Source organism: Carcharodon carcharias, chromosome 15, assembly GCF_017639515.1.
Source record: "Carcharodon carcharias isolate sCarCar2 chromosome 15, sCarCar2.pri, whole genome shotgun sequence".
NCBI lineage: Eukaryota > Metazoa > Chordata > Chondrichthyes > Lamniformes > Lamnidae > Carcharodon > Carcharodon carcharias.
Window position 1 is genome coordinate 59,080,062 of NC_054481.1, and position 23,671 is coordinate 59,103,732.

The 23,671-nt window shown below is 43.7% G+C and overlaps 1 protein-coding gene across 4 annotated transcripts in view; it reads right to left on the reverse strand.

Moving 5' to 3' along the window:
• Positions 1-23,671, reverse strand: part of LOC121288094 (probable helicase with zinc finger domain) — a 471,833-nt gene that overhangs the window by 76,466 nt on the left and 371,696 nt on the right. For all 4 annotated transcript variants that reach the window (XM_041206411.1, XM_041206410.1, XM_041206412.1 and 1 more), the window contains 3 exons: positions 20,613-21,051; positions 15,753-16,032; positions 14,286-14,751 (listed from right to left, as the gene is read on the reverse strand). In XM_041206411.1, coding sequence (XP_041062345.1) covers positions 14,286-14,751; positions 15,753-16,032; positions 20,613-21,051 — 1,185 coding nt within the window. The remainder of the gene's footprint in view (positions 1-14,285; positions 14,752-15,752; positions 16,033-20,612; positions 21,052-23,671) is intronic.

A 23,671-nucleotide genomic window follows, 5' to 3' on the forward strand; every position in this document is an offset into this window, starting at 1 on the left:
GAATGGGTGTTCACAACATAATATTCACAAATGTAAACAGAACTGCACCCATTTCACATCTCTTCTTGTCTATACCTCCTTATTTTGATGAGCCGTGTACCTGTCAATCAAGTGTGATACCATGGTGCCACCCACTTACAGACATCGCTTTCATGGGCCTCTCATCTACGTAGAGACACATAGAGGTCTACAGCACAGAAAAAGGCCCTTTGGCTCATCAAGTCTGCAGCAGTCAAACAAGTACCTAACTATTCTAATCCCATTTTCCAGCACTAGGCCCATAGCCTTGTATGCCATGGCATCGCAAGTGCACTTCCAAATACTTCTTAAATGTTATGAGGGTTTCTGCCTCTACCACCCTTTCAGGCAGTGAGTTCCAGATTCCCAACACCATCTGGGTGAAAAAATTCTTCCTTACATCCCCTCTAAACCTCCTGCCCCTTATCTTAAACCTATGGCCCCTGGTTATTGATCCCTCCATCAAGGGGAAAAGTTCCTTCCTGTCTACCCTATCTGTTCCTCTCATAATTTTATACACCTCAGTCATGTCCCCCCTCAATCTCCTCTGCTCCAGGGAAAATAACCCCAGTCTATCCAATCTCTCCTCATAACTAAAGCTCTCCAGTCCAGGCAACATCCCGGTAAATCTCCTCTGCATTCTCTCTAGTGCAATCACATCCTTCCTATAATGCAGATTCCAGAACTGCACGCAATACTCTAGCTGTGGCCTAACCAGCATTTTATACATTTCCAGCATAATCTCCCTGCTCTTATATTCTACGCCTCAGCTCATAAAGGCAAGTATTCCATATGCCTTATCTACCTGTCCTGCTATCTTAAGGGACTGGTGGATATGCACACCAAGGTCCCTCTGATCCTTGGTACTTCCCAGGGTCCTACCATTCATTGTGTATTCCTGTGCCTTGTTTGTCCTGCCCAAGTGCATCACCTCACACTTATCCGGACTAAATTCCATTTGCCACTGATCAGCCCATCTGACCAGCCCGTTTATAACCTCCTGTAATCTAAGGCTATCCTCTTCACTATTTACCACCCCACCAATTTTCGTGTCATCCGCGAACTTACTGATCAACCGTCCTACATTCAAGTCTAAATCGTTCATATACACCACAAACTGCAAGGGACCCAACACCGGTCCCTGTGGAACCCCACTGGACACAGGCATCCAGTCACAAAAACACCTCTTGACCATCACCCTCTGCTTCCTCCCACTCAGCCAATTCTGGATCCAATTTGCCATAGATCCCATGGGCTCTTACCTTCGTTATCAGTCTCCCATGCGGGACCTTATCAAAAGCGTTGCTGAAGTCCAAGTAGACTATGTCAAATGCATTGCCCTCATCTACACATCCAGTCACCTCTTCAAAAAATTCAATCAAATTGGTCAGACATGATCTCCCTTAACAAAACCATGTTGACTGTCCTTGATTAATCCCTGCCTCTTCAAGTGTAGATTAATTCTGTCCCTCAGAATTGCTTCCAATAGTTTTGGTTAGACTGATTGGCCTGTAGTTCTCTGGTTTATCCTTTCCTCCCTTCTTGAATAATGGTACCACATTGGCTGTCCTTTAGTCCTATGGCATATCTCCTGTGGCCAGAGAGGTGTTGAAAATTATTGCCAGCACCCCTGCTTTCTCCTCTCTTGCCTCACTCAACAGCCTGGGATACATTTCATCTGGGCCTGGAGATTTATCTACTTTTAAGCCTGCTTAGAACCTCCTCCTTTTCTATGCTAATTTCTTTAATTATATCACGGTCCTTCTGCCTGATTTCCATATCCTTGTCGTCCCTCTCACTTGTGAACACTGACACAAAGTGTTCATTTAGAACTCTACCCTTCCAGCTCCACACACAAATTACTACTATGGTCCTTAATGGGCCCTACTCTTTCCCTCATTATCCTCTTACTCTTAATGTACTTGTAAAATAACTTTGGGTTTTCTTTTATTTTACCTGCCAATGTTTCTTCATGCCCCCTTTTTGATCTCCTAATTTCTTTTTTACGATCCCCTCTACACATTCTATACTCCTCTCCAGCTTCCGCTGTTTTGAGCTCTCGGTATCTGCCATAAACCTCCTTTTTTCTCTTTATCCAATCCTGTATATCCTTCGACATCCAGAGTTCCCTGGATTTGTTGGTCCCACTCTTTATCTTTACTGGAATATGTTGGCCCTGTACTCTCCCTAATTTCTTCTTGAATGATCCATATCACCATCCCTTTTTCAGATCGCTCTCGACATCAGTGATGCCTCTACCTTAATGATCAGTGTGCTTGTGGAAGGAACCTCATTCACATGCTTTGCAGGGTCATGTCATGTTTATTCTTAGCTGTGTAAGATTGAGGCAAAGGTGTTCTCCTAGCTGATCTGCATTCTTGAAAGGTGAAGGTGTAGTGTACAAGAAGAGATGTGTTTATGCACAAAGAAGGATCATATATTGTGCAGCTCCATGTGCTCCTCATCATCCGGCAAGGTTCTCATGCTATGAGCCCATACACAGAGCTTGTGTGTGCTCCTGTCTGCCAACTGCATTTCCGACTCATCGAGTGTACATTTTTCTTTCTTTATTCTTTCATGTTGGCATTGCCAGCAAGGCCAGCATTTGTTGCCCCTTGAACGGAGTGGTTTGCTGGGCCATTTCAGAGGCCAGTTAAGAGTCAACCACATTGCTGTGGGCCTGAAGTCATATCTAGGCCAGTCCGAGTAAGGATGGCAGATTTCCTTCCCTAAAGGGCATTAGTGAACCAGATGGATGTTTTACAACAATCAATAATAGTTTCATGGTCATCATCACTGAGACAAGTTTTCTATTCCAGATTTTTATTAACTGAACTTAAATTCCACCATTTGTCATGGTGGGATTTGAACCCATGTGCCCAGGGCATTAACCTGGGCCTCTGGGTTACTATTCCAACTACATTACCACTACACCACCGTTTCCCCAATAAGAGGGAGCATCTTACTACCTTAGGGTGCCGAAGTGCTGCCTCTCTCAACCACATTATTGTCCTGGCACTCGAACCTACAAAACTTGATTGTTTCTCAACCTGTAATTGTCTGTATTGTGGCCACAAGGCTCTCGTCACAATGTTGCGATGCAGAGCTGTATGTCCCATCACCTAAGCACTCGCCAAGATGTGTGATGCTAATTGCAAATGGCGATTTTTGGTGGTCAATAGAGCTTTTGAGCATACGCTGGAAGTACACATTGTAGCTTTAGACAATGTTGAGGGGAGCAATGGGATAGGAGCAAGGATGTACTGAAATGACTTGTCACCTTGAGGGCCTCATGATGTCTGAGTTGGAGTTCGCAAGGGCCAAGGCTAGTCATGAGAGCACAACACGTGTCTTAAAGAGGAGGCATTTTAATGTTTGGCATGCAAGTGTTGAAAATTGTCATCTTCAGGTGGTCCACATGCATAGTAAGGTGAGGGTGGAGGGTAAAAGTGGGCCAGCATTCCTAACTGAGACTGCTGGGTCTTAATGTGATAGAAAAAGGAGACACAGAGGATTGAGTCATCTTTGATTAGATGCACACCTGCGGAATATCCTCCCTGCCTTGGCCTAAGTGTCACCCATCAGTTTCACCACTGAGATTACACAGAATGTGTTGTCCCATTGCTGGAGATGGACCTCCTTGAGGAGCTTTGTCAGGTTAAAGGCATACAGCTACGACCCCACTGAGGATAGTGGAACAGTTACTGACTCTTGTAGGCTGCCATTGCGAGTGGGATTTTGAAGAGACACTTGAAGAGATAGCACCGTCTGATGACTGATGCTGGGACTTCCTCCTCCAGTTAGCGCCTCATCTTAGCAAGGACACATGCTCCTGAGGCTTCATCATCCTTCAAAGGATCAGGATAATGTGAAACTCATGTGTAGCTGATCACTCTCATATTGGAGTGCATGTTTGAAATGAGAGGAATAGCAATGCCAGTTTTAATGTTTGCCAATGATGGAGGGCATTTGTCCAAGAAGGCTCTCACTGCAACTCTTCGTCCTCCTCGTGGAATCTGGTGGCTATGAGGGTCTCATGTGCACACCTGCCTCACCTGGCCTGTGCTATGGCCTCTTCCCCTACAGCCTAGACTTCCTCAAACTCAACTCTCTTATCCCCTTATATTCCCTCCTCATCGGAGGAAATGTGCAGCTCCTCCATGTTGGCATCAGACAAATCCTTCCCCTTTGCACTGCCAAGTTGTGTAGTGCGCAACAAGCCGCAATGATCCGTGAGACCCTCTGGGGACTGTGATGGAGTGCACCGCCAGATCTGTCCAGGCATCGGAATCACATCTTTAAGACGCCGAAGGTGCACTCCATCAACGTTCAGGTGTGGCATTAGCATCGTACCTTCCCTCTGCAGGGTTACTTGGCTGCCACACAGGCGCCATCAGCCATGTCCTTTGTAGGTACCCCTTGTCACAGAGGGGCCAAGCCTGGATACTGTGTGGTTCCTCAAAGATGTCTGGGATCTGAAATCTATTCAAGATGTATCAGCCATGACACTTTCTGGGTATCTGACACAAACATGCATGATATGTTCCTTATCAGAGCTGTACGTTGAGTGGCTGGAATCTTTTCCTGTTTATGTGTTGGAATACCTGTTGCCAAGGAGCTTTTATAGCCACGAGTGCAGTCAATGGCACCCTGCACCTATGGAAATCTGGAAATCGCTGTAAAGCCCACTGTTCTGGCGTCCTGAGTTGCTTGATCTCTGTTGAAATTGATGTAATTGTGGGCCTTGGCAAAAAGGGCATCTGTCACCTCATGCATGCATTTATGAGTGGACACTTGAGAGATCCTGCAGGGGTCCCCCATAGAGCCCTGGAAAGGGTCACTCATGTAGAAGTTCAGTGTAGCTGTTACTTTCACAGCCAATGGCAATGGATGCCCTCCCAGGCCCCGTGATGCAGGTTCCTGTACAATGTGGCAAATTTGAGTGACCAGATCCCTGAACAAGCAGAAGTATTGGCGATACGGTCTCTTGCTCAGGTGCATTAAGACATGCGAGTTCTGTACACTCTTGGTCTTGTGAGGTGCCAAAGCACAACGTCTCTGTAAACCTCATCCTCTGCATCCGGAGGGAGCCCTGCTGCCTCTTGGTTTTGAGGGTTTAGCTCCTCCTTATGGCGAGCCTGGCACCTCTGGCACAATCTTCTCCTCCTTCTCTCCTGCCTGTATACAATTATGCAGGCAGCAATAAATCCAGGCTCCATCTTCCTGATGGTGTCCTCACGGCAGCATCAATGAGAAACGGATATAAGCATCAGCCTGCAAAGGTCCAATTTTGTCAATGACTCGTCAGTGAAATGTGGGTTCAAGGGCTTTGTTCCAGTGTTGGAAACTAATCATCCCAAAAATCCAGGCCAGTGCAGGGTTCGCTTCAAGGTGCACCTTCCACACTGCCGCACCCTTCCTTAACTTGACTGACTGATATGAGATTGCTTTGGCCAGGCACTTGGATGTGCTACTTTCAGCCCAGGCGCTTGGATCCTCATTCACTGCACTCTAATACCATACTCTTTGGAATATGCATGAGGGAAAATGTTTAGTCAGGAATTGAGATTATTTGAGGGGGCCTGAGGCTTCTCTTCTGTGAAGCTGCCAGAACCACAATTGTAACATGCATCTGAAGTTAGTCCAGTCGCCCAATTTCTTTGGAGTGCCTTACTGCTCTGGGGAATCTCCATGCCGTGAACAAGGGGTTAATACAAGGAGATCAATTAGTGCCACTTTGTGGGATTAGTCTCAAATGAATGCACATCATAGCTTCACTTTCCTGATTCCCTGCATTGTCACTGAAAGGCTCCTAACATGTCTCAACTGTGTATATCTCCTCATTTGAATATGCACAGTTCAGTTGGGTGCCCCTTTAATCGCCCCCCCCCACCCCTGTGCATGCACCTGCCTTCCAATCAGCCCTCACCAGCAGAGTATTTTTTCACTGTAATTTTGTACTGCGCCATTGCTGCAGGTTGGTAGATGGTGGTGCTGAGGTCTCACTACTAGACCAGCCTGAACCCTCCCTGTATAAGTGTAGAAATCTTTCCCATTGTCCTGGAGCAGTTTAACGTTCAGGTTTCCTCCCTCCAATAAACTCTCAATCCTCTCCCTGGAATCCTTGATCCCATTGTGATTGTGATGGATATCTCTTTGCTACCCCCTGAGCATGGTGAGGTAGATGTGCCTATGCCTTGCGTGGACCTCAGTCTTGAGGACACTTGCATAGTCTGACATATACAACCACCCCCTCTCTTCCGACACCCTTGAATATAGCCACAATACCTTTTCCCCCATCTAAAGGCTGCAGATGCCTCCCCTGACTAAGTGTGCCATCTGTGGCCACTATGATATCAGAAAAGCACATGGACCAACACACATGTTACAACAATGCCCTGTGTACAACATCCTGGGCATGACTGAGACTGGACTGACATGCCCTCCCCCTACCTGGACTGGGACATGGACAGCCTTTGCAAGCTCAACACTGAAGCACTTCTCCACTCAGCGATCTTCCCATTCTGGCCCAAAGCCGCATATGTCATTTTGTGACTGACTCTCTCCCCACCCAGGCACTGAAGAAGCTTGCCCGCCACCATTCTCCCTCCCTTTCATGTGTCTGGGTGCAATTTTCCCAGTGGAGTCCTTGCCTTGCAGCACATTCCCATCCCTCAGGCCAATTTCCCCATTTCCCCAGTGGAGTCCTTGCCCTGCAGCACATTAAAAGCCTTACCAATGGTCTGACACCCCTCTGAAAGTGATGTGATGTTGCCTGTGAAGCCTGGTACTGCATCTCAGTTGCTACGAGTGCTGCACAATGTAATGTAGGCAAATGAACTTCGAAGTCACGAGCAAAGTACAGGTCGCCAGGTACGCGTCGCTTATATACCACAGCGAAACACGCCGATCTAATTGGACATTGATGTGCCCTCTTGATCCAGCGTGGGGGGATGATTCTGGCCAGCAGCCCTTATAACGAGATCTAAATGTGTTAAAATGATGTTCCTGACCTGCTGTGGCGGGAAACAGGGCCCGCCATTAAGGCTGGAGCGGACGATCCCGGACTGCTTTTACGACAGCGATAAACTAATTTATCCAATCTTGCGATATTTTCCACTCCTACCCGCTGCAGGTGCGGGTGAAAAATCCTGCCCTATGTCTTCAGCTATCAATGTAGGTTCCAAGGAAGCATTTGGAGAGTGCCTTTACTCATCAAAATGATTTTTATACATAAACCTAAGTCAATTTCTTGTACACACTGGAAGTCAAGACTATGTTCAGAAGAAGTGCCATTCAAGGATGGGGGAATAATTGGGTCAGAGCAAACAGGTATAATTCAACCTCCATTTTAAAGTCATATAGTCAGTTCTTATTTTGATACAATACTTTAACTTTGTATTGTTTATGGTTAAATAGAAAAACTTTGGGAAATTTGGGAAGCAGAGAAGTGAAGCAGATTGGATTATAGGAAATTTTATGTTGTATTGACTGGAGAGCTGTGAGATGTAATACCGAGGCATTACAGCCCTACCATTGCCAGGAAGTGTAATTACATGTGACAAGTTGACATGGCGAATTTCCATTCTAAACATGAATTTATAAATGAAAAAAGCTGACACAAAACTATAACTAAAACATAACAGGAAGTAAGTTTTGTAGAAAGAAAGCACATACAAGGTTAATATCCTCGCAGCTCAGCGCTCTGAAGCTGATTTTCTCCTCATTCTCAATTTTAGTTATAAAAAAGCTACTGTCACATGCTAAAACATTAACTAAAAGTTAATCTTCCTTCTGCAGCAAAATGGAGAAGTAATTATTTGAAATTAAGGCCACCAGCATGGCTGGTGCTGACCTAGTCCTCATTCAAGATTCAGATAGGCACATTTTTTTTTAGCAAGGATCACTGGATATGATCAGAAGCAGGATCTATTAGTGACTTTTCCTTTCCTTAGTTGGGAGGAACTGGAACCATTTATAGCATCCATATGACCGATGTCAACAATCAAGCCTGGAGTCTTCCAGTATACCCAAGTTTCACGTTAAGCAATACATATACCAACTAAGCACTGAGGTCAAATCCATCCAAACATGGAGATTTACTATTATTTTTAAGAATGATATACTTCAAGATGCAGCTACTTGAGCTCCAAGTTTCAGAGCTTGAGCGGCAGCTGGAGGCACTGAGGTGCATCCGCAAGGCTGAGAGTTTCGTGGATAGCGCATTTTTAAATGTGGTCACCCCACAGCTTATGGAAGTGCAGACAGAAAGGGAATGGGTGACAATCAGTCAGAACAAAGGTGTCAGGGAGGTATTCAGGAAATCTCCAGGGTGCACAGAACCGTTTTTCTGTGTTGGAAAAGAGTGAGAGTGATGGTTCCTCTGGGGAGTGTAGCCACACTCATAGCACTGTGAGTGGCTCAGCTGCACAGTGGGGGAGGAAAAAGAGGGGAAGAGCAATAGTGGTAGGAGACTCAATATTAAGGGCAAACAGACAGAGATTGTGGTACATATTGGTACCAACGACTTAGGTAGAAAGAGGGATGAGGTCCTGCAAGCAGAATTTAGGGAGCAAGGAAGCAGATTAAAAAACAGGACCTCAAAGGTAGTAATCTCTGGATTACTTCTGGTGTCACATGCTAGTGCGTATCGAAATAGCAGGTTAGTCCAGGTGAATGTGTGGCTAGAGAGATGGTGCAGGAGAGAGGGCTTTAGATTTCTGGGACATTGGGACCATTTCTGGGGTGGTGGGACCTGTAGAAGGGTGGACGGGTTGCACCTGAACCGGAATGGGACTAACATCCTTGAGGGGAGGTTTGCTAGTGCTGTTGGGGAACTAACTAACTTGGCAGGGGGATGGGAGATCCTGAGAGGAGGTTCAGCAGGGGAAAATGCACAGCCAAAATTAGAAGAGAGAGCAACTGAGTCTGGAAGCCATAGAAATTATAAGCCAGTAAAGGCACAAGGGAGTTTGGCAAGGTTGGATGGTATTTATTTTAATGCAAGGAGTCTGACAAATAAGGCAGATGAGTTGAGGGCACAAATTAACACAAAGAAGTATGATGTCATTGCTGTCACAGAGACATGGTTGAGAAAGGGGCAGGATTGGCAGCTCAATATTCCAGGATGCAGGGTCTTCAGGGGAGACAGGGAAGGAAGCAAAAGAGGAGGGGGTATCGCAATATTGACCAAGGAATCAATTACAGCAGTAAGGAGGGACACAGCTTAGAAGGCTCCTCAAATGAAGCCATATGGGTAGAACTTAAAAATAAAAAAGGAGCAATCACATTGCTGGGAGTGTACTATAGGCCCCCAAACAGTCAGACAGAAACAGAAGAGCAGATATGTAGGCAACTTTCAGAGAAGTGTAAAAATAATAGGGTAGTAATAGTGGGGGATTTCAACTTCCCCAACATTAACTGGGTTAGTCATAGTGTGGTAGGTTTAGAGGGAGCGGAATTCTTAAAATGCATCCAAGAGAGCTTTTCAAACCAGTATGTAGAAGGTTCTACAAGAGAGGGGGTGGTCCTGGACTTAACTTTAGGGAATGAAGCCGGGCAAGTGGTAGAAGTATCATTGGGGGAACGTTTTGCAGATAGTAATCATAACTCCATTAGATTCAAGGTTGTTATGGAAAAGGGCAAGGATGGGCCAGAAATCAGAGTTCTAAATTGGGGGAAGGCCGATTTTAATAAGATATGATTTCGCCAGAGTGGACTGGGAACAGCTACTCCTAGGTAAATCTGGTAAATGAGTAATGGGACTCATTCAAGAAGGAAATAGGGAGAGTACAGGGGCAACATATTCCAGTAAAGATAAAGGGTGGGACCAACAAATCCAGGGAACCCTGGATGTTGAAGGATATACAGGATTGGATAAAGAGAAAAAGGGTGGCTTATGGAAGATACTGAGGGCTCAAAACAATGGAAGCCCTAAAGGAGTATAGAATGTGTAGGGGGGAACTTAAAAAGGAAATTAGGAGAACAAAAAGGGCGCATGAAGAAACATTGGCAGGTAAAATAAAGGAAAATCCAAAGTTATTTTACAAGTACGTTAAGAGTAAAAGGGTAACTAGGGAAAGGGTAGGGCCCCATCAAGGACCATAGTGGTAATTTGCGTGTGGAGCTGGAAGACGTAGGTAGGGTTCTAAATAAATACTTTGTGTCGGTGTTCAGAAGTGAGAGGGACGACAAGGGTATGGAAATCAGGCAGAAGGACTGTGATATAATTAAAGAAATTAGCATAGAAAAGGAGGAGGTTCTAAGTGGTCTGGCAGGCTTAAAAGTAGATAAATCTCCAGGCCCAGATGAAATGTATCCCAGGCTGTTAAGTGAGGCAAGGGAGGAGGTAGCAGGGGCATTGGCAATAATTTTCAATACCTCTCTGACCACAGGAGAGGTGCCAGAGGACTGGAGGACAGCCAATGTGGTACCGTTATTCAAGAAGGGAGGAAGGGATAAACCAGGGAACTACAGGCCAGTCAGTCTAACCTCAGTGGTGGGGAAACTATTGGAAACAATTCTGAGGGACAGAATTAATCTACACTTGAAGAGGCAAGGGTTAATCAAGGACAGTCAACGTGGTTTTGTTAAGGGGAGGTCATGTCTGACCAATTTGATTGAATTTTTCGAAGAGGTGACCAAGTGCTTGGATGAGGGCAATGCATTTGACATAGTCTACTTGGACTTCAGCAACCCTTTTGATAAGGTCCCACGTGGGAGACTGATAACAAATGTAAGAGCCCATGGGATCTATGGCAATTTGGCAAATTGGATCCAGAATTGGCTGAGTGGGAGGAAGCAGAGGGTGATGGTCAAGGGGCGTTTTTGTGACTGGATGCCTGTGTCCAGTGGGGTTCCACAGGGATCGATGTTGGGTCCCTTGCAGTTTGTGGTGTATATGAACGATTTAGACTTGAATATTGGAGGGTTGATCAGTAAGTTCGCGGATGATACGAAAATTGGTGGGGTGACGAACAGTGAGCAAGATAGTCTTAGATTACAGGAGGATATAGACGGGCTGGTCAGACGGGCTGATCAGTGGCAAATGGAATTTCCTCCGGATAAGTGTGAGGTGGTGCACTTGGGCAGAACAAACAAGGCACAGGAATACACGATGAATGGTAGGACCCTGGGAAGTACTGAGGATCAGAGGGACCTTGGTTTGCTTGTCCACCACTCCCTTACGGCAGCAGGACAGGTAGATAAGGTGGTTAAGAAGGCATACGGGATATTTGCCTTTATTAGCCGAGGCATAGAATATAAGAGCAGGGAAGTTATGCTGGAACTAAATAAAACACTGGTTAGGCCACAGTTAGAGTACTGCGTGCAATTTTGGAATCTGCATTGTAGGAAGGATGTGATTGCACCAGAGAGAGTACAGAGGAGATTTGCCAGGATGTTGCCTGGGCTGGAAAGTTTTAGTTATGAGGAGAGATTGGATAGACTGTGGTTATTTTCTCTGGAGCAGAGGAGATTGAGTGGGGACATGATGAGGTAAAGTTATGAGGGGCATAGATAGGGTAGACAGGAAGGAGCTTTTCCCTTTGGTGGAGGGATCAATAATCAGGGGGCATAGATTTAAGATAAGGGGTAGGAGATTTAGAGGGGATGTGAGGAAGAATTTTTTCACCCAGAGGGCGGTGGGAATCTGGAACTCACTGCCTGAAAGGGTGGTAGAGGCAGAAACCCTCATAACATTTAAGAAGTATTTGGATGTGCACTTGCGATGCCACGGTATACAAGGCTATGGGCCTACTGCTGAAAAATGGGATTAGAATAGTTCGGTACTTGCTTGACCAGCGTAGACTCAATGGGCCGAAGGGCCTTTTTTCTGTGCTGTAGACCTCTATAACTCTAATTTTTTTTAAAAGCTCTATTCTGACAAATGAGCTCCATATGTAACACTTGAGTACTAAACAGAAAGGACAGTTGCTGTGAACAGAAAGTAGTCATAAAATACATAGAACACAATGATAGAAAACAGCTTCTGATTCAAAGAAATTTTACAAGTGGAAAAAAACTATAGTCCAGCCTGGCTGAAAGCTGAAATGCAGTTGGTACATTTGAGGGCTGACTTTTCTCAGGAGAGGGCACCTGTTGGGCACCAAAAGACACAATGTCTGCTCAATGACCAATGCTCCCAAATTTCCTAGCCCAGTCCATTTGCATCGACTGCTCTTTGTGGCAGATCCATCTCTGGCAGAATCTAGTGCTGGGATCAGAGTAGAAATCGGTATAAAATGGGAATAAATAGAAATGGTTTGGTGTATAAATCTAGTCTGAAGAAAAAATCCTACTCAAAGGACAGTGTACACTTTAATACTGTGTAGAACGGTAGTCCAACCCATGGCCTGAGGGCCAGGTTGTGGTCCAGAAAGCTCTTCTATGTGGCCCCCCCAGAGTAACTGTTTAAAATGCCGGTAAGGCAGGTCAGTGAGGTTGAAAGTTTCTGCAGCAGGCTGCTCCTCCAATCACAGGCCATTCCTCTCCTGCATTTGCTGCTGATAGGCTAGTGAGTAGGCTCATAAGCCTATCAGCAGCAAACATGGGAGAGAAACAGGCTGTGACTGGAGGGCTAGCGAACACTGGCAACTGCGAGTATGTGGAGATACAGAGAGACTCTTGGATGCACGGGGCCACCTCTCTCCAGGCTTTCCCCCTGCTCTTGCCACCTCTACTACCCGGGTCTCCCTGCTTTCCCCTAGCTCTGGCAAATTCACCACCATCTCCACTTCCTCCCCCTGCTCCCACCAATTGCCCCTAAACTCCCGCTGCTTTTTCCTGGCTCTCAGCACTCCTCTCGGTGGACATCCACATTGGGGAGCCTCTAGGCTTCAGGCCTCGCTCCAGGTCTCTCTTCAGCTTTCATTGCACCTACCCCCACTGCTGATTTAGTGAGTGACAGCGAGGGCGGGTGGGAAGAGCGACTGCGGGTGGGGCGAGAGCGAGGGTCGGTGGGAAAGGGTGGGTGGGTGGGCAAGGAGGGGTGGACGAGCAAGGAGGGGTGGACGAGGACGATGGCCAAGAGTAATGGAGGGTGGGCAAGTGAGCGAGTGTGGGTGGGTGAGTGGTTTACACATAGACAATGTCCCTGAACCATACAGTAAGTGGATTTTCAACTAAGATTGTCTGTTACAGCATGATCCAATTTGTCTTAGCAAAACTGGAATGTTGAACACACATCCATATGGATTACTGATATTATTTTTAATGTAAATATCCAATCCAGATACCTGACTGACCTAATGTTTACTGTTATTACCCATCCAAATACAGGACTGACCATTCTTGTCATGTTAATTATAAATGTGTGTGTGAGAGAAGGGGTGAGTGTGTGCATGTGTGAGAGAGATGGGTGAGTATGTTTGTGCGTGAGAGTGGAGGGATGAGTGCGTATGTATGTGTGAGAGGAAGGGTGTGTGTGTGCCTGTGTGAGAGAGGGGAGTGAGTGTATGCATGTGTGGGGGAGAGGGGGGAGTGTGTGTGTATGAGGGGTGCGAGTGTGTGTGTTTGAGAGAGCGAGAGACGAGTTGTGTGTGAGAGTGGGGTGAGTGTGAGAGAGTTGAGCGTATGTGAAAGGATGAATCTATGTGTGAAAGAGGGGACAGATTGTATGTGTGAGGTGTGTGTATGAGAGAGAGAGAGGGCGTGTGTGTGTGTGTGTGTGTGTGTGCGTGTGTGTGAGAGAGAGAGAAAGAGATAGAGAGAGGGGTGAGAGGTCAGGGAGAGTGTGTGTCTGGCTCACTCCCATTCTCAGGATTCTCATTCACCCTCACCCCCACACACCAACACGCACTCTCACCCACTCTCTCTATGGGTAAGGATAAGTGACTGAGCACCCTGAGCCTGGGAGTAAGTTGGGCACACATACACTCTCATCCTTTCACACTCTAATGGTTGTCTTTATTTATTACACTATTTTAAAAATTATCAATTTATTGTTTTAACAGTTTTTTGCTCAGCAAGTTGTTTCTTTTCATACATCAGCTTTTTTTTGAAATTCATGTTTCATGTGCCAAACCTTATCTTTCTGAAATTTGTTTATCACCCCCTGCCAACACTCCCCCCTCCCATGTGAGAAAAATTGAAATGTGGCACCCCTCCAACATGAAAAGGTTGAATAAGCCTAGTGAAGAACAAGTAAAATCACAACTTTCCACAAGAGAGTTTAAAATACATTATTGATTTCAACATTGATATATTTTTTAAAAAGGTCAAGCAACAGTATGGAATTAGCCAGAACCATAAGTTTTAATATCCCCTACCTCATTTGTTCCTTGAAATGTCTTTGAATTAATACTGGAATGATAGGATATCTCTGGCTCCTGCTGGTAGTGGTGTCCTGGATACATTTTGTTGGATATGACTGTGGAGTTTGGGCTGTGACCTATAGTTTCCAGTGGATGCATATCCAATAGCTCTGAAGATGTTCCTCTCCCATAATTCTGTGCAAAGGGAGCATGAGATGTCTGAGTGAAGTCCAAGAGCAGAGGGTTCTGCAGATGAAAAGGGTAACAGTTGTTTGGTGGTAGCTCGGGAGATGGGAAAGGATAAAGGCCACACAGGGGGTATTTTGGAGGGTCTTTAACCATCCTGTCATAGAGATGATGTGAATTTTGTTGCCTTGTATTCTGCAGCTGGTTTTGGCAATATTGAATTAGCCTGGACTGAGGTGGCATCTCTGTTAGCTCAGGGCTTCGAGGTTGATTCCATGTTGATGGCTGTTCTGCACTTTAGTAAAAGAAATAAATAGCATTGTTCACCCTCAATATGCTGTATGTAAAGTTGAAAAGCAATTGTGTATCAAATATTATCCATCCCAAAGATAGATCAGAAAAGTTATATTGGTGCATAAACAACAGTATTTTTTAATTACAATTATGAAATATCCTTTTAACATGTGCAATGTAGCGAGTGGATATTAATAGAATATATGTTACAATGTTTAACAATTATGTTTTCAAGATAATGAATGCAACCAACAAAGTTGGCTTAGGCAAAGCTGCAAGAGTCAAATATTACAGAGCAATTAGTAATGAGAAAATGAAAGGAATTTAGACAAAGATTTTTCATCAAAACAATAACAGAGTTATGGAATAACTTATTAGGGAACCTTACTAATGTGACAAATTAATTAGAGTACTATAGATACATTTCTAGAGATAGAAGGGATTTGGGGCTATGATAGGTAGTTGCAAATAGCCTGTCAAAAAGGGAGGGACTTATTGAGCTTATTAGTTTTTTCCCATTCCTGAGAATCCTAATGTTGATATGACCATGACAACCACATTAGGCAGGATTGTCCCAATTACCAGTACTTAGTAGGAAGACTGCAAACAAGTCCTAATAACATTATACTTCTGTAATATCTACAATTCCAAATTTTGAAAAAATTACTAGCACCAGAAATATAAACAAACTTCAGAATAGTGAGTATCTCTTGTACCATACTGTCAATAACTTAATTTGCTAGAACACAGGCTTGTTTTTCAGGTTTAAGAACTTGTAGGGTATGAGGAGGAATGGAAAGGGACTTGGGAATGGGCATAGGTTAAAAGGATGCATTTTGCTGAAGTCATAAAATCAGTTATTATTAAGTAATTGTCTTATACCTGTCATTGGCAGAAACCTATGAGTAAGATACCAGAGCTGGGTATCATGTGTGCCTCGAAAGACCTACAGCAAATTGCAATATAAAGAAAAATATCGGAATATTGAAAGCATACACTTACCTCTTCTGCACATATACTGGGATGTCTCCATGCAGTTCTCCTATGTGACTGTAGAAGGGCTGCAGACTGAACTTGGAAGCATGTTCCTGAAGCAGGGCTTTGTGGGAGTTTGGAGAGTCCAGAGCACCACTACAGTCGAGCAATTTGGGCACTGGATTTGAGTAGCTGTGTTCAGTCCACTGGCTGAGTCTGGAATGGAGCCGATTACTCTTCTGAACATGGGACTTCAACAAGGAATTTGTTGTGCCTGGGAAAAAATTCTGATGTTTCATCTTGGTTGCTGAATGATTTCCAAAGAAAAATTGACTATTGAGAAATGTATTAGTTTTGAGAATTCCTCAATATCCAACAAATAAACCATAATTAGGACTTGTAATTGTATGTAAGTATGTGGAGGAAGGAAGGAAAGGAGGAAAAGGATGAGGGCAGAAAAGATCCTTCTGAATACAAAGCAAAATACTGCAGAGGCTGGACATCTGAAATAAAAATGGAAAGTGCTGGGAATACTCATGTCAGGCATTATCTGTGGAAAGAGAGAGTGAATGTTTCAGGTCAAAGGCCTTTCACCAGAACAGGAAAAAGTTAGAACTGTATCAGGTTTAAAGCAAGTACCAAGACAGGGAAATGTTAAGGGATGAAAGAACAAAAAGGTCTGTAACAGGGCAGAAGGCAGGAGAGAAGAAATGGCAAAAAGGGATGAAGTTGTAAACCAAAAGGACATGAAGTGGGACAAGTACAAAATAATAGATTAGTCTAGAGCAACTGTAAATGGTAATAATGGAATCATTCTAAACAACTGCTGTCCAATAAATGGGTGCAGTGCATATGATCTGAAAATGCTGTACTCAATGGTGAGTCTGGAGACTACATAAAGTGTTTAAAGCTTTCCTTGAGTTTAATTTGAATAGTGGAGGAGGCCAGGTCAGAGAAGTTAGACTGGAGCAGAGAATTAAAATGGCAGGTGACTAGAAACTCAGAGTAATGCTTAAAACAGAGGCGATCTGCAAAGTGATCACCCAATCTGCGTTTAGGCTTCCAATGTAGAGGAGACTGTGCCAGGAGCTGTGGATACAGTACACTAAATTGGAAGTGGTACAAGTAAATCGCTGTTTTATCTGGAAGGGATGTTTGGGGCCCTGGGCGGTGGGGAGAGAAGAGGTAAAAGGGCAGGTATTGCATCTCCTGTACTTGCATGGGAAGGCGTCATAGGAAGAGAGGGGTTGTTGGGGATGATTGAAGAGTGGATTAGAGTGTCGCAGAGGGAAAGGTCCTTTCAGAAAACAGTGAAGATAAGGGAAGACTTTGGTGATGGCACCATTCTGGAGAGAAAGGTGGATGTCAAAATCAACACGCACAAAAAAATTACAATTATATTAGGGAAAAGAGGATGGTCAGGAGAAACGTGGCCCTTTGAAAACTGGCAATAGTGCTTTTGTCAATAAAAATAAGGAAATAATGGGCATGCTGAATAATGATTCTGCATAAGTATTTACAATAGAGGAACAGGTCAACATGGCAAACATTCCAGTGAATCTAGTAGTGAATCAGGGACAGGAATGAAACAAATTACATTAGTAAAATAACAGTAATGGAGAAAATAACAGCACTGAGGAATGATAAATCTCCAGAACCAGGTGGATCCCATCCCAAGGTTTTGAATGAAGTAGGTAAGAACATTACACATGTCCTATTTATAACCTTCGAAAGTTCTCTCAATTCTTGAGATTGGAAAATTGTGCATGTCACTCCGCTACTTAATGTGACTTAAGGAAACCAGAAAATTATTGACAAGTTAGCCTCACATGTGTTGTCAGGAAATTGCTAGTTTTTAACCAAAGATAGGGTAGCTCAACACTTTGAAAATTTTCAGCTGATTAGAGAGAACCTCACGGATTTGTAAAAAGTAGCTCATGCCTGACGAACCTGACTGAATTTTTTGTAGAGGTGGTCAAAGTTGTGTACAGGGGAAAGCCTCTGAATGCTATCTATATGGACTTCCAGAAAGTACTTGATAAAGCTTATCATCAGAGACAGTTAGCTGAAGTTGAAGCTCATGGAATTAATGGCAAGTTGTTGATCTAGTAAGGAAATTGGCTGAGAGGCAGAATTCAGAGTAAGGACAATGAACAGGTACTCTAACTGGCGTGACGAGTGGTGTCCCAGAAGGATCTGTGTCGAGGTTTTGACTATTTATCATATTTATTAATGACTTAGATGATGGGACAGAAAGACACATATTCAAGATTGCTGATGACAAAAAGATTGGAGGAATTGTAAGCGGTGTAGATGGAAGCATAACATTACAAAGAGGTACTGTAGACTATATAATTGCACAAAACTATAGTAATTTTAATGCATGCAGATGTGAAGTCATCCACTTTACACCCAAAATGGATAGAATAGAGTGAGATGAAAAGCTAGAGGTCCAAAGACATTGGCGGGGGTGGGGTGGCGGCAGTCCAAGATCATTAAAATGCTATGAACAGGAACAGAAAATATTCAAAAGGGCCAATGGATTTTTTTTACTATTCGTTCAGGGGATGTGGGCGTTGCTGGCTAGGCCAGCATTTATTGCCCATCCCTAATTGCCCTTGTTCAGAGGGCATTTAAGAGTCAACCACCTTGTTGTAGGTCTGGAGTCACATGTAGGCCAGACCAGGTAAGGACAGCAGATTTCCTTCCCTGGCTGTTATATCTAAAAGACTAGAATACAAGGGGATAGAAGTTATGCTACAGTCATAAAAAAGCCTGGTTTGATCACAGCTGCAGTACAGTGAGCAGCTGTGGGCGCCATACCTTAGGAAGGATATACTGACCTTGGGGGAGTATAGTGTAGATTTACCAGAGTGATACCTGGGCTCCAAGGGTTACATTATAAAGGGAGATTGCACAAACCAGGTTTGTATTCCTTGGAATTTAGAAAGTTAAAAGTGATTTCACTGAAGTTTTCAAGATATTAGGGGGAATAGATAGTTTAGATAGAGAGGAATTATTTCTGATGATCTAAATATTAGAACCAGCCCTTTCAGGAGGGAAGTTAAAAAACATTTATTCACACAAAGGGTAATGGAAGTATAACATTACAGTGATGCTGATAGATTATGCAAGTTTTGTGAATGAGCAAAACTGATTCAAATGGATTTCAATATAGGCAACTGCAAGGCACCTGCTTTGAACCTAAAAAGGATACAATTTCTAAATGGTAAAAACTGAAGAACAGTGGAGCTCCAGAGTCACTTGGGGTCCAGGTACGTACATTAAAATGCCAGGTACAGAAAATAATAAAAGGCTAATAATCAAAAGTCCTGATTAGACTACACCTGCAGTAATGTGAACAGTTCTGGTTGCACAACCTAGGAAGGAAATATTGCCATGGATTTACCAAAATGATACCTGCACTTTAAGGGTTCAAGTACAAGGAGAGATTACATAAAGTAGCATTGTTTGGAATACTCTGCCCCAAATGGCAATTGATGCTAGATCAATTGTTAATGTCAAATCTGAGACCAACAGATTTATATTAACCAAAGGTATGAAGGAATTATGGGACAAAGGTGGGTATATGGAGTTAGGTAGCAGATCAGTTACTGAATGACGGTGGAACAGGGTCAAGGGATTAAATAGCCTATTCTTGTTCCTATGCTCTCCTTGATGTAGAGAAGGTTAAGGGGAGACTTATTAGAGGAATTTAAAATTATGTAGGGTTTTGATAGAGTAAGGAAGGAGAAACTGTTTTCCTCTTGCAAGTGGGAATCGGTAACCAGAGATCATGGATTTAAAATAATTGGCAAAAGAAATAGAGGAGAACCTTTTTCACACAAAGGTTTGTTAAGATCTGGAACACACTACATGAAAGCAGATTCCATAGGAAATTTCAATGGGGAATTGGCTACTTGAAGAAAACTAGTTTTCAGGGTGATGAGGAAAACTGGAGACTGGGACAAAATTAGACAGGTATTTCAAAGAGCTGGCACAGGTACAATAGTCTAAACGACTCCTTATGTTTTGAAAGATTCTATGATTATACCTTAATATTATTGCTCAGTTTACATTACTCCTTTTTGTTCACATACACTCCCCTACTGGATCCTGAAGTTCAACAGAACAGGTTCATTAACAGGAGGAATAGCAAACCAAAGTCTAAAATAGTTGTTGCGTAGCATTATGAAAACTTAGACTAAAGATTTTGTAAAGAATCTTACTTGGCACAGGTGAAATTTTCCATGAAAGCTTTCATTAAAAGATTTACTCTAATTTAGAACCATCAAATTTAGCACATTGTAAGTGATGTATTACATCTATTATTAGGTTGAATTATAGACACCCAGATGGACATTGAATGTACTTGCTCATAACAGGCCTCATTAAACTTACAGTTTATAAACCAAAATACATCACCAAAAACTAAATCAGGCATAAATGCATGTCACTATTTCACAAAGTGTTTTCTTGTGCCTGGTGAAATACAGACATTCTTGAAATATTCTCCGCCCCAACTTTCTATCCTTCAAAGTTCTGACCTGTGCTCGGATGCCAGACTCCTTCCAGTGTTTCAAGAAAACCTGAGAATAATCCACTTCCTCTGGATAGGCACAGATAGACATACACATACATACACAAACATGCACTTCACAAACAGAATTCCAGATGATTCTTCCCAGTTCAGGGGTAATGAAGCCAAATCTAGTGACCACGTTGCTGCTTTAGCTGAGGTCAGCTAATTCAACACAGGGAAGGGATCATATCAGTAACAATCCTGGTCAGTGGAGCTTTAGTTGCTCAGAAGCAGCATGCTCACCCATTAAGTTACTTGAGAAGTCTTGGAAAGGGCTTAATGTCAACAAAGCTTTAGACACTTACCCAAGAGAGTTTGCCCTCGGAGAACGTGGTCATGCTCTTCAAAATGAACATGATGAGCTCCATGATGCTCGGAGAGATTGGTTGAGCTGGATGCTGAAGCAGGTGGCAGCTGGTGATGTATTGTAACGTGTGGTGACAGCTGACCTCTGTTGTTATTCTCGAACTGACTTGGCAGAGCTGCCTGAGCCTGGATGTAACAAGAATGACCCGGAATCTGTCCAGAGGAGAGTGGAGAAACTGAAGAATGCTTCTGGGGACTGCACAGGTTTTGCTGGTTAAAGGGTCGACTGGAACTCTGAACATTCTGTGAACAAAAGCCTTGTTGTGACATTAACTGTGAGTGGGCCTGATCATGAATGTGTTTGTGACCAGGACTAAACTTTATAGCTGGAGTCATATTCATCAAGTTGTCAGAAAGCCATACAGGGCCACCTTGAACCTGAAAGAGAAATAAATAGGAAATCAGATTCATGTACATTTCACATGGAAACTGAGGGCCTATAAAATGAAAACTTCAAGACAAACTATCATCATTGATTTGTGCGAGTCAATGTGTTCTGTTCTTAGCTTATTAATTAACCAGGTCATTCAATTCTGCACATGTAAATGAAGATGGAACTGGAAAGGTTCCTTCTCTCAAACAACTCTGAATGTGCAACTCTTTTTGAATGGACCAGGGCATTATTTTGGGCTGAACTACAACAAACTGAAGTATTCCAGATATTTTAAACATGGCTGAAACAAAGCTGTTTACAGCAAATCTAACAGCACAGTATATTCAGGAAATTCTTGAGCTCAACCATAACACTTATGGGAGGCACCAAGCACTGCATAATGGCATCTCCAGCAGGCAGGACGGAGTTTCTCAGTGAAGTGATTCATTCATGATATTTATCAAAGCCTGGAAGCAGGTTACCTGCTCACATGAATTGCAGAAAACAACACATGGGGCAGAATTTTATGACAGTGGGATTTTACATTCCCCCCAAAGTCAATGGAGCTTAGAATGGCTCATCATATTTTACAGTCCTGTCCTCGCCATAACAAGGCCATAAAATTCCAGCCATGAGAAGGATCTTCCCCCCGTTGAGGGGTTGTGTGGGAGCGGGCAGGTTGCCGATCGGCACCCCCAGTCAGGGGCGTGCCGCCATTTTACGTGGGCGGGCCAATTATGTGCTCCCTCTGCGGGCGGGGTGGGGGGAATTCCCTGAGCCGGGAGCGCATGCACGCGCGCAAAAGAGCACACAAATCTCCCTGAGGCAAAGTGCTGCCTCAGGGAGATCAGCTCAGGTTTGAAAGTTGCAATAAAGAAGGGGAAAAAAATTATTGACATTTCCATTCATGTACCATTGTCACATGAGCTGGGACATGTCAATTTCTTTTATTTAAAAATTTTAATACCCTCATGAAACCTCATCTCGCCCGTGGATGAGGTTTCTTGTTTTTTCAGAAGCCCGCCTAGGCTCCTGGCCTGCCCGCCAACCTTAAGGTTGGACAGGCAGGTCCATTAATGATGTTAATTACTTTTTTAATGGCCTTATTAGGCCTTTGACAGATCGGTGGGCATGCAGCCAATTTGGCTGCGTGCCCGCTGAATTGAAAATGTAAATGACGCGGGGTGACATTGGGACGCACGCCCGACGTCACCCCGCGTCATTTTATGCGTCAGCGAGTGGGCCCCACCTCCCAACCAAAAGATTTTGCCCAAGGTCTTGAGAATTCTATATTTCTTGAATTAATGATATATTAACTCTGCTGCTTTGTGTTAATAGTTTTTTTCTGCAAATTTACAGTTTTCCTTTTAGGTAGACAGAATATATTTTCTCAAAGTCCATGCAGTCCATGTGGTGTAGGTACAACCTCTTTGCGGTTAGAGAGGGCCTGATCATGAATGTGTTTCTGATCAGGATTTTGTGACCAGTGACAGTAAAGCAATTGGGAGTGGCTTGGAGGGGAATTTGCACATGTTCCTATGAGCCTGCTGCCCTTATCCTTCTCGGTGGTAGAGGTCACAGGTTTGAAAGGTGCCTTGGAAGGAGACTTGGCGAGTTGCTGCAGTGCATTTTGTAGATGGTACAGACTGCTGCCATTGTGTGCCAGTGGTGGAGGGAGTGGATGCTTAAGGCATGTGGTACTGATCAAGTGGTCTACTTTGTCTTTGATGGCATTGAGCTTCTTGAGTGTTGCTGGAGCTGAGCTCGTCCAGGCAAGTGGAGAGTATTCCATCACATTCCTGATTTGCACCATTTAGATAAAGGACAGGCTTTGGGGAGTTAGGAGGTGAGTTGCTTGTTGCAGAATTCCCAGTTTCTGACCTGCTCTTGTAGCTACAATATTTATATGACTAGTATTTATATGATTGGTCCAGTTAAGTTTCTGATCAATGGTAACCCCCAAGCTGTTGATTCTGGAGGAATTCAGCAATGGTAAAGCCATTCAATGTTAAGGTGAGATGGCTAGATTCAATTTGTTGAAAATGGTTATTGCCTGACATTTGTGTGACATGAATGTTACTTGCCACTTGTCAGCCCAAGCCTGAATGTTGTCCAGGTCTTCCTGCATGAAGGGACAGACTGCTTCGGTATCAAAGGAGTTGCAAATGATACCAAACACTGTGCAACCATCAGCGAACATCCCCACTTCTGACCTTATGTTGGAAGGTCATTGATGTGACAGCTGAAGATGGCTGAGGATAGGACACTACCCTGTGGAACTCCTGCAGCGATGCCCTGGGGTTGAGGTGATTGGCCTTCAATAACTACAACCATCTTGCTTTGTGCGAGGTATTTCTTAAATTAAATACACAAGGGAAAAAAATGAGTCTTTGCACTGAATCAAAGGTTTTGCAATAAATATCAACTAATGAGTATTACGTGTTGAAAGGTTTGCGCAGGAAGTTACAACTTTGAGGAGAGAGAAAGTGGTCTTGTTAAAATGCAGTTATGGATCATGATCAGCTGGTAATATAACAAGATAACCTGTAGAAACTATTCAACCTTGTCCAGCATACACAGAAGATGGTGCTCAATGTTTCTGGATTTATGTATTCTGAGAGGTCC